This window comes from Leuciscus leuciscus (assembly GCF_965113295.1).
Source record: "Leuciscus leuciscus genome assembly, chromosome: 6".
NCBI classification, from domain to species: Eukaryota; Metazoa; Chordata; class Actinopteri; order Cypriniformes; family Leuciscidae; genus Leuciscus; species Leuciscus leuciscus.
This window is the reverse complement of record NC_138730.1, coordinates 45,237,310-45,257,309: the sequence shown is the minus strand read 5'-3', so window position 1 is coordinate 45,257,309 and position 20,000 is coordinate 45,237,310. Positions and strand designations below refer to the sequence as shown.

Below are 20,000 nucleotides of genomic sequence, written 5' to 3'. Positions count from 1 at the left end.
ACTATAGTGACCTATATTTAGTATAGTGTAAAGCATACTTTATACAGTGAATAATGATTTTATTAATCAAAATGAACTTCGCGTCCCCAGTTGGATGGTAAAGAACGATACGTGTTTGGCTGCTTTGTACATTTCTTGCCATCACAAACACACTGTAAAGATTTTGGAGGTCAATCTCAAAATGTTATGTCGAAAAACTAAAGTGCAATAAATAATACACGCTTTAGGGTCTGTTTACACGACATCATTTTCAACTGAAAACTGAAAACGTTTTGGCCGTTCATTTCAACGAAAATGCCATTTTGGGGGCCTGACAATGAAAGCTTTTGAAAACGAGTTTTTGTGAGCTCATCTAAAGTGAGGACTAGTTATGCCTTGTAAAGCATTTATAAAGGAGATTTAAAGGCTGTTAATATTTCTATGTTCTCTATCGTGTTGTGTTTGTTTCCTTTTTCTGTTTAGAAGATAACTGAGTCTTTAAATCTCCTTTATAAATTATTTACAAAGCATAACTAGTCCTCACTTTAGATGAGCTCGCAAAATAGTGAACTGACCACTACTAAATGCTTTATAACTGCCTGAATCTACTACATTTACTCACACTTTCTAAGTGATCTTATTAATCACTGTAAACACCTAAATAACTGATTTGTAAATAATGCTATACTTCATTTAGAAATGATAAATTGATTTAATAAAGTATGAAAATGCAATTATTAAACACATTATAGATATGCTTCTAACTCAATAATACAGCGTTTAAAGGTGTATTTATAAACTGCTTACTAATGTCTGCTTTATGAATTATGATTTATCTGTTTACCAATGCTTAACTAATGATTAATAGGATGCAGTTTTTATAAAGGGTTACCATATATATTATATTATATTTCTCAAAATATAACTTCAAATTTGCATTTTTTTTTATTAAAAAAAAAAGCATGCCAAGAGGGGATCTGCAACTAAATGTTATAATTATAATGTAATTATTATTATATTAAGATATTAATAATGCGACTGATAGTATTGGCTGCCTATTAATTAAAACATAATTTCTACTCTTAAAAAAAATCAATAGACATGTCCTTATTTTTCTGTTTCCTTTGTTTCTAGGATGTTGATGTACAGAGAAAGTCAGTGTTTGAAATATTGCTCAATTTAAATGCAACAAAACATATGTCGTTCGTTACCATCCAACAGTGGACCTTTCTTTAAGATCTAATTCAAAACTTTTGAGTTGACTTGCTGCATCTGGTCATTTTGAAGAAACAAAAATTAAATCATTTTTTTCATAATATAACTTTAAAAAAATCAAAATTAAAAAAATTTAAAAAATTAAACATGCCAAGATTGAATCTCAACTCTGCACGATCTCTACCTATACAACAGTGGACTCACAATAGCCTGCAATGGAACTGTGTGTGTGTGTGTGTGTGTGTGTGTGTGTGTGTGTGTGTGAACAGTTAAGTATGTCTTTATTTTGTAACTATAAGTTATATATATTTATATATAGGCCTTCATAGATACTTTCTATGCTTGGTTATGCAGTCCCTAACAATTTACTTGCCATTGTTATGTGCCATTGCACTCACACATACATGTCTATATTACTAACAGACCAATGTCGCTCTACACTGGCCAAGTGAGGACTCAATGAACGATGTCTATCTATACAAGTGAGGACTTGAACAGTGTGTGTGTGTGTGTGTGTGAACAGTGAAGTGAACTGGCAGTGAAGTCTGTCTTCATTATGTATATATAGTATATTATATAGTATATTATATATTATGCCTTTTATCACTCATTTTGAAAACGATGCCTTTACCATCTGCATGTAAACAACATAAACGTGAATTTGTGAAATTGTTACGTCATTCCAACCCGGTCACACTAAATGCGTCTCTATAGCACACATTGTGTTTATTGTGCAATTTATACGTGCATATGATAGGCATGGGTGGGTTTAGGGTAGGTTTAGTAGTGGTGTGTAATATGTAATATGTATTATATGTTTGGTTAGGATTAGTTTTGTAGGATGTGTGTGTATTACACTCAATAAAGTGCGTATTATATGCATGTAAAAAAATATATTTTCGCGTAAAAATTGCACGATAAACACAATGCGTGCCATAGAGATGCATTTTCATGACATCAGGCAGGTCATGCACAAGTATATAACATGGTCACATGCGTACTTATCATCACGTGTTCACATGTTCATGAGTATTTGAGTTTTTTTTTTTTTTTTTTTTTTTTGACAAAGTAAGAAAGGTTTGGGGTGTGCTTTTAGATGGGCCTTTAAAATTTGACAAACAAATATCTTCAGTAACTGGATCTAGTTTCTATCAACTCCGTCTTTTGTCTAAAATTAAACACTTCCTAACTGACAAAACACTAGAGATGGCTGTTCATGCTTTTATTACTTCCCATTTAGACTACAGCAACTCATTGTATTGCGGTATTTCCAAGTCACAAATCGCTCGCCTTCAACTGGTCCAAAATGCTGCAGCAAGATTTATTCACAAAAGTAGTAAATATAATCACATGATGATGATGATACATTTTATTTATATTGCGCTTTTCTGCTTTACATATAGCCTCACATTCAAGCTGGGGGCAAGCTGGGGCCAGTTGTACTGTTAGAGGGGCCAGTTTAGACCTTATTGTTGTCATATCATTTTCTGCACTGCACTATAGGCATTAACAGGCAAAATACCATGATTACCAATCATTCAACAATGTATTTGCATTGCCATTATATATTTTAAATTTGCATTACATATTCAGAATCAGTCACATTAACTGCATTCTACGATTTTTGTGTTTTTTTTGCAAAAAGATCAGCAAATTCATCTAGATTTAAGGCCTTTGCCCTCCTTGACTCAATACTTAGAACACCTAAATTGCTTAATCTGTCATCTGACATTGTGGACCTGAGATAGGTTTTCACCAGCTTTAGTGCATACAATATAATATACAATTAAATTATGCTTATTTTAAATGTATTGTGCAGGCTAGGTATAAAAAATATAGGAAAAACCATGATAATATGAAACGCTTCAAAACAGAGCGCACAAAGCGCGTATGCGCATCGCGGGTGCAGAATGATGTGCTCAAAGCAACATGGAGTCACAGTGTTCAGCGCTGCACAAGTGCGCATTTAAAAGTTCACGGCACAAAGCGAAGAAATTTCGAGCGCACAAATCCTAGTGTAGCCTATATCTGTCCAACAGTTTATTGATCATTTGTTTCTTCACATAGTGAAGTTTTAAATTCCAGTTATTGTGCGTTTGATGCCGATTCATAGTCCTTGTGGTGTGAACAGGCACACGGTAGCGAGTCGTTTTAAAACAGCAACAAACATAAAATACAAATACACAAAATAAAGTCATTTTATGCAAATCCACAGCCTTTTATCTACAGATCAAGCATTATAATGTGTATATATCATATTGGAGAGAGTTTTACCGTGCATATATATAACATAATATAAATTAACATTACAAAAGTTAATGATAGTACATTTCAAATACCTAAAAATTGACAATTAAGTGATTTTGTTCGAGTCAAAAATATTACTTAACATTAATGAACCAACGGTACACATTTTTTACTTTAGCAATCTTATGGGTTGTGGTCTCTCAGACATTGGCAGTAATAAAAATACAATAAAAACATAGTTTCCCTTTGGACTTAAATTACATATCTTTGTGGTATACGGTAGAAATATTGCACATTTCAGTCTAGCTTAGGTTTTTAAAATAAATAACACAGTCTTGGAAATAATATGTAAGCATGTGCAAATAAGCCTGTATAGTAAATCAAGTTCTGTTGGTCTTTGTGTTTAAGTGAGAAATTAATTCATTTAAATTGAAAGATCTCAATGTTTATAAGATCTTTCAATTATGTTTAACAGTTTTGAGCGTATAAAAGAGTGTATAAAAATGGGCTCTGAGTTTTGGCAGTGGTTGTGTCTAAGTGAAATATGTAGTTTGGAAGATGTAGTCACTGAATGCATTAATACAACATTGAATGACACAGACATTTGCAACACTTCTACAGTAATACCGTAGTAAAATATTTTCAGAATCTAAAAAATTAAATACTATCAAAACAATTAGATGTAGCTGAACACATACAGGTATTAATCTTTCAGTTTCATCACCATCTATAAAAAGGGGAAACTTGGGGGAAATGTGTACTGTACTGTAAACAATGACCATGTGACATAAAATGCTGTGAATTCTGAACAACAGAAAACAGCAGAAATATGTTAGAATTCTACCCGTTATTTGTGTGTTTTTTTATTTAACGTGTGTTTTTGGGGGGTAAAACCTTTTCTAGTGTTCTGGAAGAATGAGTTGATCTGAGAATGAAGTTTCAGTGCATTTTGAATGTGAAATGAACTGCTGTCAAGCTGCAAGTTGGTTTGGAGAAGATATCATGGTCTTTTAACCTGATATCATTTAAGACATCATTTAAGACTGTGGTATAAATGATTGAATGATTTAACCATAACTCATTACTATCCTTGATATTCTAAAATAGGTATTTTTCATGTGTATGTAGACTAGGCTGTGTATATTGAGTTGTTGCACTTCCCCCCCACACGCAATTTACATATCAATGCAGGAAGGCCTTAAAGGCCAGTGTTTTTCTTAGGTGAGAAAACTGGCCAACAACCCCCAGAGTCCTGTTACCAATATCTGTGCAACTTCTCAAATACACTAGAATAAACTAGAGAAAACGCTGGGATTTACCCTGCCAAATTTATTTTGTAAAGTTTTCTTTTGTAAAAATGTATTTAAAAAATAAATAAAACAAGAATTACACTATCTACTGTTCACTGCAGTTAATGTTACATTATCCACGTTTACAATACTGTACAAAAATATGAAACTGAGATTAACACTTGTATAGGTGTTTAGTTAAATATAATTTTTTTGTTTTTGTTTTTTTTAGATTCAGAATTTAAATATTAGGTTTTGAACATCAGTTTTGATTAGAGAATGTAAACATCTGCAAATTGGCCTGTATAGAACATAAATGTCTGTTGGTGTTTGTGTTAAGTGAGAAATACATTTTTTTTTTTTTGCCAAAGCAATAATAAATGATCCACAGTTTGGCTCACATAAGCTCCGTTCACACAGAGATTCCGGAAAATACACCTTGCACAATTCTGAAATCAGTATTATATATTATAATATAATATTTAAATATAAAATCTTGTTTACTTGTTTAGCACTATGTTTACAATGAAACTAAATTAATGATTATTCCAAACACAAATAAAATGTAAGTTTCCCAATTCTAAAGTCACTTTTTCAAAACTCTCTTCACACAGTGATCACACCTTCCGTCTATGTGAGCTAAACTGTGGATCACTGCTTTGAAAGATGTCATTGAATGCATTTTGTTCCATTTACATTAATTATTCTTAAACACAAACACCAACAGAACTTTATGTTCTATACAGGCTAATTTGCACGTTTACATACTCTTTTTAAAACTGTTAATAATAATAGTACTGTTAAACTGTTAAAAATTAATTTCAGTAATATCACATTGAAATAGATATTCTGATTCTAAAATATAATAATATCAAAATAATTAGATGTAAGTGTTAGTCTTTCATTTTCATCACCATCTATACAAAAGGGGAAACTTAGGAATATTTTAGTACAGTAATGTTAAAAAGTTAGTTTGTTAGTATACTTTACTTTATTGTCCTTTTTCAGGAAATTTGTCTTGGACTCAAAGCTGCATTAGTACACAACATATACATACACACACAAACCAAAAAGAGTTTAAAACTACATATATGTATAACTACATCTTGCTATTTAACATATTAATAGATACTCTAACGGTTACTCTTACTCAGTGGGACTCTATACCGTCTCCATGATGGCAGAAGCTGATACATTGGAAATAAAACATGGCTTGAATCACTCACTATTGTCTGTGCATTTTTTTAAAAATCCACGATTCGTAAATTGATTGAAGTGATGATGAGTACTCTCTTACACCCATAACTTACATTGCAGTTTTCACAAGACATGCAAGCTGTGATTTTAATTGGACCGAAAGATTGCCATATGAAGTTTGCATCCTATAATTTAAAAGACTACCTAAACGGCATAATGAAATAATTGCATAATTCTCTGATTTACACCGAACAGCCTAAGTCTTCTTAAAAAAATACAATCGTTGCCGGAATTTTGAACAAAGATAATCAATGTGGGCTTTCCAAGTAAATGAACGATCAATGACCACACCTAGATACTTATAGGTATCCACCTGCTCAATATTATCATAGATGATAACTGGGCTGTAATCAAAAAGGATTATGTAACATCAACTGCAGTGAATTATAAACAGTAGATAGTGTCATGCTTGTTTTATGAAAGCATTTTACAAAAGAAAACATTGTGTAATGCTCCTGTTGTTTGTGTTTTTTTGTTTTATGTGTGACAAAGTGTATCACTAAGTGTATGGGTGAAACCTTTTCTAATGTTCTGGAAGAATGAGTTGATCTGAGACATGAAGTTTCAGTGCATTTTGATTGTGAAATGAACTGCTGTCAAGCTGTAAGTTGGTTAGGAGAACTGAGTGAAGAGTTTTGAAAATGTACCTAAATATTGAGAAATGTGTCATAGCGATTGTAAAAACCTGTAATTTAATTTAATTTGGCAGGGTAAATCCCAGCGTTTTCTCTAGTTTATTCTAGTGTATTTGAGAAGTTGCACAGATATTGGTAACAGGACTCTGGGGGTTGTTGGCCAGTTTTCTCACCTAAGAAAAACACTGGCCTTTAAGGCCTTCCTGCATTGATATGTAAATTGCGTGTGGGGGGGAAGTGCAACAACTCAATATACACAGCCTAGTCTACATACACATGAAAAATACCTATTTTAGAATATCAAGGATAGTAATGAGTTATGGTTAAATCATTCAATCATTTATACCACAGTCTTAAATGATGTCTTAAATGATATCAGGTTAAAAGACCATGATATCTTCTCCAAACCAACTTGCAGCTTGACAGCAGTTCATTTCACATTCAAAATGCACTGAAACTTCATTCTCAGATCAACTCATTCTTCCAGAACACTAGAAAAGGTTTTACCCCCCAAAAACACACGTTAAATAAAAAAACACACAAATAACGGGTAGAATTCTAACATATTTCTGCTGTTTTCTGTTGTTCAGAATTCACAGCATTTTATGTCACATGGTCATTGTTTACAGTACAGTACACATTTCCCCCAAGTTTCCCCTTTTTATAGATGGTGATGAAACTGAAAGATTAATACCTGTATGTGTTCAGCTACATCTAATTGTTTTGATAGTATTTAATTTTTTAGATTCTGAAAATATTTTACTACGGTATTACTGTAGAAGTGTTGCAAATGTCTGTGTCATTCAATGTTGTATTAATGCATTCAGTGACTACATCTTCCAAACTACATATTTCACTTAGACACAACCACTGCCAAAACTCAGAGCCCATTTTTATACACTCTTTTATACGCTCAAAACTGTTAAACATAATTGAAAGATCTTATAAACATTGAGATCTTTCAATTTAAATGAATTAATTTCTCACTTAAACACAAAGACCAACAGAACTTGATTTACTATACAGGCTTATTTGCACATGCTTACATATTATTTCCAAGACTGTGTTATTTATTTTAAAAACCTAAGCTAGACTGAAATGTGCAATATTTCTACCGTATACCACAAAGATATGTAATTTAAGTCCAAAGGGAAACTATGTTTTTATTGTATTTTTATTACTGCCAATGTCTGAGAGACCACAACCCATAAGATTGCTAAAGTAAAAAATGTGTACCGTTGGTTCATTAATGTTAAGTAATATTTTTGACTCGAACAAAATCACTTAATTGTCAATTTTTAGGTATTTGAAATGTACTATCATTAACTTTTGTAATGTTAATTTATATTATGTTATATATATGCACGGTAAAACTCTCTCCAATATGATATATACACATTATAATGCTTGATCTGTAGATAAAAGGCTGTGGATTTGCATAAAATGACTTTATTTTGTGTATTTGTATTTTATGTTTGTTGCTGTTTTAAAACGACTCGCTACCGTGTGCCTGTTCACACCACAAGGACTATGAATCGGCATCAAACGCACAATAACTGGAATTTAAAACTTCACTATGTGAAGAAACAAATGATCAATAAACTGTTGGACAGATATAGGCTACACTAGGATTTGTGCGCTCGAAATTTCTTCGCTTTGTGCCGTGAACTTTTAAATGCGCACTTGTGCAGCGCTGAACACTGTGACTCCATGTTGCTTTGAGCACATCATTCTGCACCCGCGATGCGCATACGCGCTTTGTGCGCTCTGTTTTGAAGCGTTTCATATTATCATGGTTTTTCCTATATTTTTTATACCTAGCCTGCACAATACATTTAAAATAAGCATAATTTAATTGTATATTATATTGTATGCACTAAAGCTGGTGAAAACCTATCTCAGGTCCACAATGTCAGATGACAGATTAAGCAATTTAGGTGTTCTAAGTATTGAGTCAAGGAGGGCAAAGGCCTTAAATCTAGATGAATTTGCTGATCTTTTTGCAAAAAAAACACAAAAATCGTAGAATGCAGTTAATGTGACTGATTCTGAATATGTAATGCAAATTTAAAATATATAATGGCAATGCAAATACATTGTTGAATGATTGGTAATCATGGTATTTTGCCTGTTAATGCCTATAGTGCAGTGCAGAAAATGATATGACAACAATAAGGTCTAAACTGGCCCCTCTAACAGTACAACTGGCCCCAGCTTGCCCCCAGCTTGAATGTGAGGCTATATGTAAAGCAGAAAAGCGCAATATAAATAAAATGTATCATCATCATCATGTGATTATATTTACTACTTTTGTGAATAAATCTTGCTGCAGCATTTTGGACCAGTTGAAGGCGAGCGATTTGTGACTTGGAAATACCGCAATACAATGAGTTGCTGTAGTCTAAATGGGAAGTAATAAAAGCATGAACAGCCATCTCTAGTGTTTTGTCAGTTAGGAAGTGTTTAATTTTAGACAAAAGACGGAGTTGATAGAAACTAGATCCAGTTACTGAAGATATTTGTTTGTCAAATTTTAAAGGCCCATCTAAAAGCACACCCCAAACCTTTCTTACTTTGTCAAAAAAAAAAAAAAAAAAAAAAAACTCAAATACTCATGAACATGTGAACACGTGATGATAAGTACGCATGTGACCATGTTATATACTTGTGCATGACCTGCCTGATGTCATGAAAATGCATCTCTATGGCACGCATTGTGTTTATCGTGCAATTTTTACGCGAAAATATATTTTTTTACATGCATATAATACGCACTTTATTGAGTGTAATACACACACATCCTACAAAACTAATCCTAACCAAACATATAATACATATTACATATTACACACCACTACTAAACCTACCCTAAACCCACCCATGCCTATCATATGCACGTATAAATTGCACAATAAACACAATGTGTGCTATAGAGACGCATTTAGTGTGACCGGGTTGGAATGACGTAACAATTTCACAAATTCACGTTTATGTTGTTTACATGCAGATGGTAAAGGCATCGTTTTCAAAATGAGTGATAAAAGGCATAATATATAATATACTATATAATATACTATATATACATAATGAAGACAGACTTCACTGCCAGTTCACTTCACTGTTCACACACACACACACACACACACACTGTTCAAGTCCTCACTTGTATAGATAGACATCGTTCATTGAGTCCTCACTTGGCCAATGTAGAGCGACATTGGTCTGTTAGTAATATAGACATGTATGTGTGAGTGCAATGGCACATAACAATGGCAAGTAAATTGTTAGGGACTGCATAACCAAGCATAGAAAGTATCTATGAAGGCCTATATATAAATATATATAACTTATAGTTACAAAATAAAGACATACTTAACTGTTCACACACACACACACACACACACACACACACAGTTCCATTGCAGGCTATTGTGAGTCCACTGTTGTATAGGTAGAGATCGTTCAGAGTTGAGATTCAATCTTGGCATGTTTAATTTTTTAAATTTTTTTAATTTTGATTTTTTTAAAGTTATATTATGAAAAAAATGATTTAATTTTTGTTTCTTCAAAATGACCAGATGCAGCAAGTCAACTCAAAAGTTTTGAATTAGATCTTAAAGAAAGGTCCACTGTTGGATGGTAACGAACGACATATGTTTTGTTGCATTTAAATTGAGCAATATTTCAAACACTGACTTTCTCTGTACATCAACATCCTAGAAACAAAGGAAACAGAAAAATAAGGACATGTCTATTGATTTTTTTTAAGAGTAGAAATTATGTTTTAATTAATAGGCAGCCAATACTATCAGTCGCATTATTAATATCTTAATATAATAATAATTACATTATAATTATAACATTTAGTTGCAGATCCCCTCTTGGCATGCTTTTTTTTTTAATAAAAAAAAATGCAAATTTGAAGTTATATTTTGAGAAATATAATATAATATATATGGTAACCCTTTATAAAAACTGCATCCTATTAATCATTAGTTAAGCATTGGTAAACAGATAAATCATAATTCATAAAGCAGACATTAGTAAGCAGTTTATAAATACACCTTTAAACGCTGTATTATTGAGTTAGAAGCATATCTATAATGTGTTTAATAATTGCATTTTCATACTTTATTAAATCAATTTATCATTTCTAAATGAAGTATAGCATTATTTACAAATCAGTTATTTAGGTGTTTACAGTGATTAATAAGATCACTTAGAAAGTGTGAGTAAATGTAGTAGATTCAGGCAGTTATAAAGCATTTAGTAGTGGTCAGTTCACTATTTTGCGAGCTCATCTAAAGTGAGGACTAGTTATGCTTTGTAAATAATTTATAAAGGAGATTTAAAGACTCAGTTATCTTCTAAACAGAAAAAGGAAACAAACACAACACGATAGAGAACATAGAAATATTAACAGCCTTTAAGGCGAGACACTACAGGTGAATAGGGTAAAATTTTAAAATAATAGATATCACCATGAAACTTCCTCAGTTCATTACTTACACAAGTTCATAAAAAAAATGTTTTACAAGTTTTTGAAATGTTTATGTTTAATTATGCAAATTAGGTATTATCTCATTAAAATATGTGCAATTTTGCATATTTTTTCAGTAGATATATCTGAAAATATGATAAAGCCAGACGCAAAATTATTTTTTCATTTTGATTACACACAAGATGAAAAAAGATGTTCAGAGGGATTTCAGGATATATGCTTTCATTACCTAGGAAATCAAAATATACTGTCCATAGCCTTAAAATATCGATTTTCAACATTTTTTTTTATTAAAATGCCACATAAATCAGGCCAGGAATGATTTATTAACAAATCCCTCTGAACAGATCTTCAGAATAATGCTAAGTGTATAACTGGAAAGTTTGGTGTACATAGGTGCTACATAGGCTGAGATGTTTCTACTGGAGAATGACAAAAAAACGCAAAAAAAATTATTTTGAGAAAACGGCAGTTAAAGATTTAATAGCTCTAAATGAGATTTCGTTGTTAGCTTTAAATCCCCCTTTGGACATTCACGATTGGTTACTGATAGAAAGGAAATGCCCATATTTGGGTTACATAGTGTTGTGCGGGAGACTCAGAGCTTTACAACAATCCCGGACATGACAGACTTCAGTGAACAGACTGAGCTCGGCGTGTCGCGTTGGAATACTAACTTCCTGGTAAATTCGGGACAAACTTACTGCCGCAAGTAAACAAAATGTAATAAAATAAACATCGTAATGTATATTTTCAGCGTTTTCTTTATAGCAGCTTGAAAGAATACATATTGAAGGAGTAAACTCGGCCAAAATCTCAAAACTGACCACTGCATGAAAAATCGATGTTTTTGCCTGCCGTGTCTCGCCTTAAATCTCCTTTATAAATGCTTTACAAGGCATAACTAGTCCTCACTTTAGATGAGCTCACAAAAACTCGTTTTCAAAAGCTTTCATTGTCAGGCCCCCAAAATGGCATTTTCGTTGAAATGAACGGCCAAAACGTTTTCAGTTTTCAGTTGAAAATGATGTCGTGTAAACAGACCCTAAAGCGTGTATTATTTATTGCACTTTAGTTTTTCGACATAACATTTTGAGATTGACCTCCAAAATCTTTACAGTGTGTTTGTGATGGCAAGAAATGTACAAAGCAGCCAAACACGTATCGTTCTTTACCATCCAACTGGGGACGCGAAGTTCATTTTGATTAATAAAATCATTATTCACTGTATAAAGTATGCTTTACACTATACTAAATATAGGTCACTATAGTGACCTGAAATCGTTACCTTAAAGAGCTATTTCTGTTTGATTAATCCTATAAACCCTAAAGGGACTGCATAACCAAACATAGAAAGTATCTATGAAGAGAGAAAATAAGTGTTAAATAAAATAAACAAATATTATGACTGATAAAAGGCATAATATATAATATACTATATAATATACTATATATACATAATGAAGACAGACTTCACTGCCAGTTCACTTCACTGTTCACACACACACACACACACACACACACACACACTGTTCAAGTCCTCACTTGTATAGATAGACATCGTTCATTGAGTCCTCACTTGGCCAGTGTAGAGCGACATTGGTCTGTTAGTAATATAGACATGTATGTGTGAGTGCAATGGCACATAACAATGGCAAGTAAATTGTTAGGGACTGCATAACCAAGCATAGAAAGTATCTATGAAGGCCTATATATAAATATATATATATAACTTATAGTTACAAAATAAAGACATACTTAACTATTCACACACACACACAGTTCCATTGCAGGCTATTGTGAGTCCACTGTTGTATAGGTAGAGATCGTTCAGAGTTGAGATTCAATCTTGGCATGTTTATTTTTTTTTATTTTATTTTTTTTAAAGTTATATTATGAAAAAAATGATTTAATTTTTGTTTCTTCAAAATGACCAGATGCAGCAAGTCAACTCAAAAGTTTTGAATTAGATCTTAAAGAAAGGTCCACTGTTGGATGGTAACGAACGACATATGTTTGGTTGCATTTAAATTGAGCAATATTTCAAACACTGACTTTCTCTGTACATCAACATCCTAGAAACAAAGGAAACAGAAAAATAAGGACATGTCTATTGATTTTTTTTTTTTTTTTTTTTTTGTAGAAATGATGTTTTAATTAATAGGCAGCCAATACTATCTGTCGCATTATTAATACCTTTATAATATAATAATAATTACATTATAATTATAACATTGAGTTGTAGATCCCCTCTTGGCATGTTTTTTTATTTATTTTTTTTATAAAAAAATGCATATTTGAAGTTATATTCTGAAAAATATTATATAATATATATATGGTAACCCTTTATAATAACTGCATTTAATTAATCATTAGTTAAGCATTAGTAAACAGTTAAATCATAATTCATAAAGCAGACATTAATAAGCCGTTTATAAATACAGCTTTAAATGCTGTATTATTGATTTATAAGGATATCTATAATGTGTTTAATAATTGTATTTTCATACTTTATTAATTATCAATTTATCATTTCTAAATTAAGTATAGCATTATTTACAAAGCAGTTATTTAGGAGTTGTCAGTGATTAATAAGATCACTTAGAAAGTGTGAGTAAATGTAGTAGATTCAGGGAGTTATAAAGCATTTAGTAGTGGTCAGTTCACTATTTTGTGAGCAAAAGTGAGGACTAGTTATGCCTAGTAAAGCATTTATAAAGGAGATTTAAAGACTCAGTTATCTTCTAAACAGAAAAAGGAAACAAACACAACACAACACAATGATAGAGAACATAGAAATATTAACAGCCTTTAAATCTCCTACATAACTAGCATAACTAGTCCTCACTTTAGATGAGCTCACAAAAAATTGTGAACTGACCTCTACTAAATGCTTTATAACTACCTGAACTACAGTAGAAATACATGTTAATAAAGCATTTATTAACACACTAAGTAACTATTACTATATGTCTGAATAATAAGTGTATGATGTATGAATGTACATTGAATTAGTTTAATCATTTACTCACACTTTCTAAGGGATCTTATGAACCACTGACAACTCCTAAATAACTGCTTTGTAAATGATGCTATACTTCATTTAGAAATGATAAATTGATCATTAATAAAGTATGAAAATACAATTATTAAACACATTATAGATATGCTTTTAAAACAGGAATAAAGCATTTATAACTGCATTTATATACTGCTTATTAGTGTATATTAATGCTTTATAAATGAATGAACTCTTTACTAATGCTTAACTAATGATTAATAGCGTGCAGTTATTATAAAGTGTTACTGAAGCAGTTAAACAGCAGCTCTACAGTCTCAGAGCCTCTCTAGGACAGCAGCCATTCAGACAATAGAGAAGTGTGAACGACGTGTGTTAATGGGCCACTGCAATTCCTGCTCCAGCCTACAGGAGCGCTGCTGAGTATGGACTTAAACACACACACACATGTAAGTCCCCACTTGGTCAAAAATGTACAAAATTAACCAGAGCGTGTTTTGGCTGATTTTAACATGTTTTAAAGCATGACCAACAGGGGACTTGAAAAATGTCCCCACTTGGCTCGACGGTCCCCTGTTAGTGAGTGTGTAACGACACCAAGGTCCCCTGTTAGATAGATAGACGAGTACACACACTTAAAACCTCCACGAGCGACCATCAACAATACACACACACACACACACACTTAAAACCTCCACGAGCGACCATCAACAATACACACACACACACACACACACACACACACACACACACACACACACACACACACACACACACACACTTAAAACCTCCACGAGCGACCATCAACAATACACACACACACACACACACTTAAAACCTCCACGAGCGACCATCAACAATACACACACACACACACACACACACACACACACTTAAAACCTCCACGAGCGACCATCAACAATACACACACACACACACACACACACACACACACACACACACACACACACACACACACAAAACCTCCACGAGCTACCATCAACAAAACACACACACACACACACACACTTAAAACCTCCACGAGTGACCGTTAACAATACTGCATCTGCTATCAACACACACACACACACACACACACACACACACACACACACACACACTTAAAGCTTTACAGAGGATATTCTTGATCTCACAGAATCTGTCCAGATCATATTTAACCTCAACATCAAAATAAACAAAAAAGATCATATACTGTATAAAGCTTTTTTTATTTATTTTTTATAATTTTTTATAATTTTGACATTATTTTCATGACAATTAAATACATTTTCCCTGGAAACAAAAATGATTTACTATCTAAATAGTGAGTATTTGTGCATCATATTAGTTATTTTTTGTACTTTAATAATAATTGCATTAGTGGAGAGAATCAACACTGGAGGGGAAAATGTGTTTAAACGTCATTAAAATAATGTCACAGTGCAAAAACACTTGGTAACACTTTACTTGAAGCCTTTATGTGTGATGCATTATAAAAGTATTTTTAATGCATTAATTATGCCATATAATGCACCTTATTATGATCTCATGAATAGCTGTTACCACAGTTATAAAGCTTAGACATTGTTACACCTTCAGAAAGTAGAATGCATTAAAATACACGACAAACAACCAATTTCAGATGTAACAAGACTATAATGCATTATAATGTACATTGTGAATACCTTTATAATGCATTATACATAAAGGCTTTAAATGAAGTGCTAATGGTCCTAAAATAAGCTTGATTTTCATTATGAAAAATATCATTTTCTTTAGATTTTGCACTTAAAAATATGCCCTGGCCACGTGTTGAGGAGATTCAGTCGTGTTCCAGCATGAAATGAAGATTAAACCCACTGTTGTTTGTTGTCAGTGCTGCATTGCTGCTCTAATTCCCAGCTCTGAGATATCCCGCTGGTGTCGGGTGTAAAGCAGGTCAGGTTCTTTGATTCGGCGCCGGCACGTGCGCAGGAGTGATTGACAGGTTGGCTTGTCAGTGGCTCCGCCCCCTCCCCTTGAATGCAGTGACACAGAAACATGTGTGAGGAAAGCGCAGTGTGAAATAACCGCTAGGCATCCGAGAGCTGCAGACTCACGCCGCTTGTCCTTGGAATGTTATTCACACATTAACCAGTGTGTGTGTTCGGAAGACTGTTTTTGCAGTGTGTTTGTTGCAGTTAGTATGCATATTTTCTGTGACCTATTATAGTTCCCGAAATGTGAGTGGGTAATGTATCCCACAATGCAATGCACTTGACTTGACCTTCCACTTCTAGTGAGACGACTGCACGATTTTAAACATTATTTATTTAGAAAATTGCATATGAAATGTGAAATTACCATATTTATTTCTGAGATCATAACTGGATGCCATTCATTGAATCAGACATGCAACTTCCCAGCTAACAGCGTTAGGGAGCGTTCTCTGATTTTAACACACACCTTACACAGGTGCAACCCTAGACGCATCATCAGTGATGTCACCAGGGATGATCGTTAGCACAAAACACTTATACATCATTAATGGAACCTTTTTTTAAATGTTACTGGTTTTAGAATGTTCAGATTCAAAAGTAACATTCCCGTAATGTTGTTTGAAGAAGAATCAAATGGAATGTTCGTATAACCAAGAAAAAACATTTTTGAAACGTTTAAAAACTGAACGTTCAAAAGTAACATTCCAATAATATTTGAACGTTAAAATGGAATGTTTCTGTAATGTTTGCATAACCAATAATGTTTTTTTTTTATAGATTTTTTTTACGTTTAGAATACTGGATTTTTTTAAGTATTCAATGAACATTCGTAAAAACATTTAATGGCTCTTTTAATTAACTTTAAATTAAATTTAAATTAAATGTTTTAATTTAGTTAATTTTAATTAACTTAAAATGTTCTAAGGATATATTTTTGTTCGCTGGGTTAATGAGGTTGTGTTTAAAACAAAGCGTTCTGAGCATTTTCTCAGACTTTTATGTGGTTTAAATGAATCTTTTATTGTTTTATTAGCAAAGACATTTACCTGCATTTAATTACATTAATGGGATTAATATCTTTCTCTTGCTCTGTCGTTTCAGACGCTGCTCTTAAGAAGACCCACTTAACCGAGGTGAAGCATCGTTCATCATCCATAAATCATCATAAAACTACAATTTTACTGCATGCAATCTTGAGAAGAGTTAAACGCTTCAGTGTTTCATTTTAGAGGGATATGTTATTGATCTGAGCTTTCAGAAATGAATGAGATTTAATGTTAAAATGAGTCTGTAGTGGTCCCACAGTGAGAGTGTTGTGGACATCAGATCTCCACGTCTCTGAGATGAACTCATCAGTGTGTGTCTCCTCAGATGCCGTCTTCCTCGTGTCAGCCCGTCTCTGGCCTCGAGAAGAAGATCGGCCACAGGCGAGTCGATGCGTCCGGCGAGACCACGTACAAGAAGGTGCGTCTCAGTCTCAGTCTCAGTTGTTCTTCACAGTTTCTCTCATCTTTTACTTCAGGCTGCTGATATATATACAGCTGGGTCCAAATGTGTCTGCACTGGAAATCTCTCTGGTAACGATTTCTCATTGCCTTTTCCACGTCACCAGTCACATGTCGCACGGGTAAATTTAGCCAACAATATGTTGCATGGGTCAAAATTATTAATTTTTCTTTTATGCCAAAAATCATTAGGATATTAAGTAAAGATCATGTTCCGTGAGGATATTTTTGTAAATTTCCTACCGTAAATATATAAAACATTTATTTGTGTGAGTGAATGCTGCACAATCGTGAACATAAATGCACAACTTTAAAGGAGATTTTCTCAATGTTTAAATTTTTTTGCACCCTCAGATTCCAGATGTTCAATAGTTGTATCTCGGCCAAATATTGTCCTATCCTAACAAACCACACATCAATGGAAATCTTATTTATTCTGCTTTCAGGTTATGTATAAATCTCAATTTAAAAAAGTGTACCCATGTGACTGGTTTTGTGGTCCAGGGTCTCATATATTTTAGTAATCATCATTAATTAAAGCTTAAGCTCAAACTGTTTTGGACTTTGGGTTATATATGGAAACGGTGCTTTAAACCTTTTAGCGCCTCAGTTTTCGGTACATTAACTCCAGTAATGCATTTACTAATACATTATTAAGATCAAAAGATAAAGTATCTGTTAAAATTATTTAATGGAGTTAACATGTATTAACAATAAACATTGTTGTATTTTAAATAATTAATTAATTGTATTAATTTATTAACAAATGTAATACTCATTGCTACCTTATTGTGAATTGTTACCAAATATATAATTATATATTTTATATATAAATATCTATATATAAAAAAAGTGTTTTATATATATTTTTTAATTCTTATTTTATATATTTTTATATATATATTTTTTTTTTAATAAACATATAATTATATTTATTTAATATTTTATTATTTATTATGTATTTATATTATTAAAATATTTATATATTTTGTATAAAAATGATATTTTTTTGGTGCCGTCAAATAGATTAATCGTATCTAAAAGTTTGTGTAATATATCTTGTAACATATGTCTGTGTATACTATATATATATATACTGTATATGTGTGTGTATACTTACATATATACATATATATTTGATGTGTGTGTATATGTATATACACACACACACACACACACATATATATATATATATACACAAATATATTTTATAAACACAAAATGTAATGTTGCGATTAATAGATTTGACAGAACAATTTTTTATATATTTTAAAAAAATTATATAATAAACATTCTGTATTTATATTTGTGGTTTACTATTTGATCATTTGTATCCTTCTTACATTTACATTTATGCATTTGACAGACACTTTTATCCAAAGCGACTTACACTGCATTTCAAGGTTCACATTTACATTATTATCAGTTCTTGCTTTCCCTGGGAATCGAACCCATGACCTTGGCGTTGCAAGCGCCAGCGCTCCACTGTTTGAGCTTCAGGAAAGCTTGTTCTTGAATCGTTCCTCCTGATATCCAGTGATTTGGTGTGATGTTTAACTGGTGTCGTGTGTCTCCAGACGACCTCGTCTGCCCTGAAAGGAGCCATTCAGCTGGGCATCGGATACACCGTGGGGAACCTGAGCTCCAAACCCGAGCGGGACGTCCTCATGCAAGACTTCTACGTGGTGGAGAGCATCTTCTTCCCCAGGTCTGTCGGAGCAAGGCCAGGGGTTTACGCTTCTTTCAAACTGCTTACACACAATCTCTGAAACTATGACTCCATTTCCTGAAACTCTACACACAAAACCACAAAACACACACACACACACACACACACAACATGCAAAACATCAGACATCTCTTGCAAAAGTAAACACTTCATTAAAAAAAATTATGTTTTTGCGTAGTAACTCTACACACTAACATCAAGTGCTATATATACATGTATATATATATACACACTGAATATGCATACAAGCCAAGTCAGAAAGTCACATTTATTTCTGAAGCATTTTGTGTGTGTGTGTGTGTGTGTGTATGGATATATATACATAAGTACTGACTGTATAAACATATATGTAAATATATATACACATAAATATATATATATACACTACCGTTCAAAAGTTTGGGGTCAGTAAGATTTTTTAATGTTTTTAAAAGTAGTCTCTTCTGCTCACCAAGGCTGCATTTATTTGATAAAAAACAATTAAAAAAACAGTAATATTGTGAAATATTATGACAATTTAAAATGACTGTTTTCTATTTTAATATATTTTAAACTGTAATTTATTCCTGTGATCAAAGCTGAATTTTCAGCATCATTACTCCAGTCTTCAGTGTCACATGATCCTTCACAAATCATTCTAATATG

At 32.6% G+C, this 20,000-nt stretch overlaps 1 protein-coding gene across 5 annotated transcripts in view; it reads left to right on the top strand.

The window, feature by feature from the left end:
* pip5k1cb (phosphatidylinositol-4-phosphate 5-kinase, type I, gamma b) overlaps positions 1–20,000 on the top strand; it is a 90,842-nt gene that overhangs the window by 23,562 nt on the left and 47,280 nt on the right. For all 5 annotated transcript variants that reach the window (XM_082173014.1, XM_082173012.1, XM_082173015.1 and 2 more), the window contains exons 2-4: positions 17,223–17,254; positions 17,493–17,585; positions 19,204–19,334. In XM_082173014.1, the coding sequence (XP_082029140.1) occupies positions 17,223–17,254; positions 17,493–17,585; positions 19,204–19,334 (256 nt within the window). The remainder of the gene's footprint in view (positions 1–17,222; positions 17,255–17,492; positions 17,586–19,203; positions 19,335–20,000) is intronic.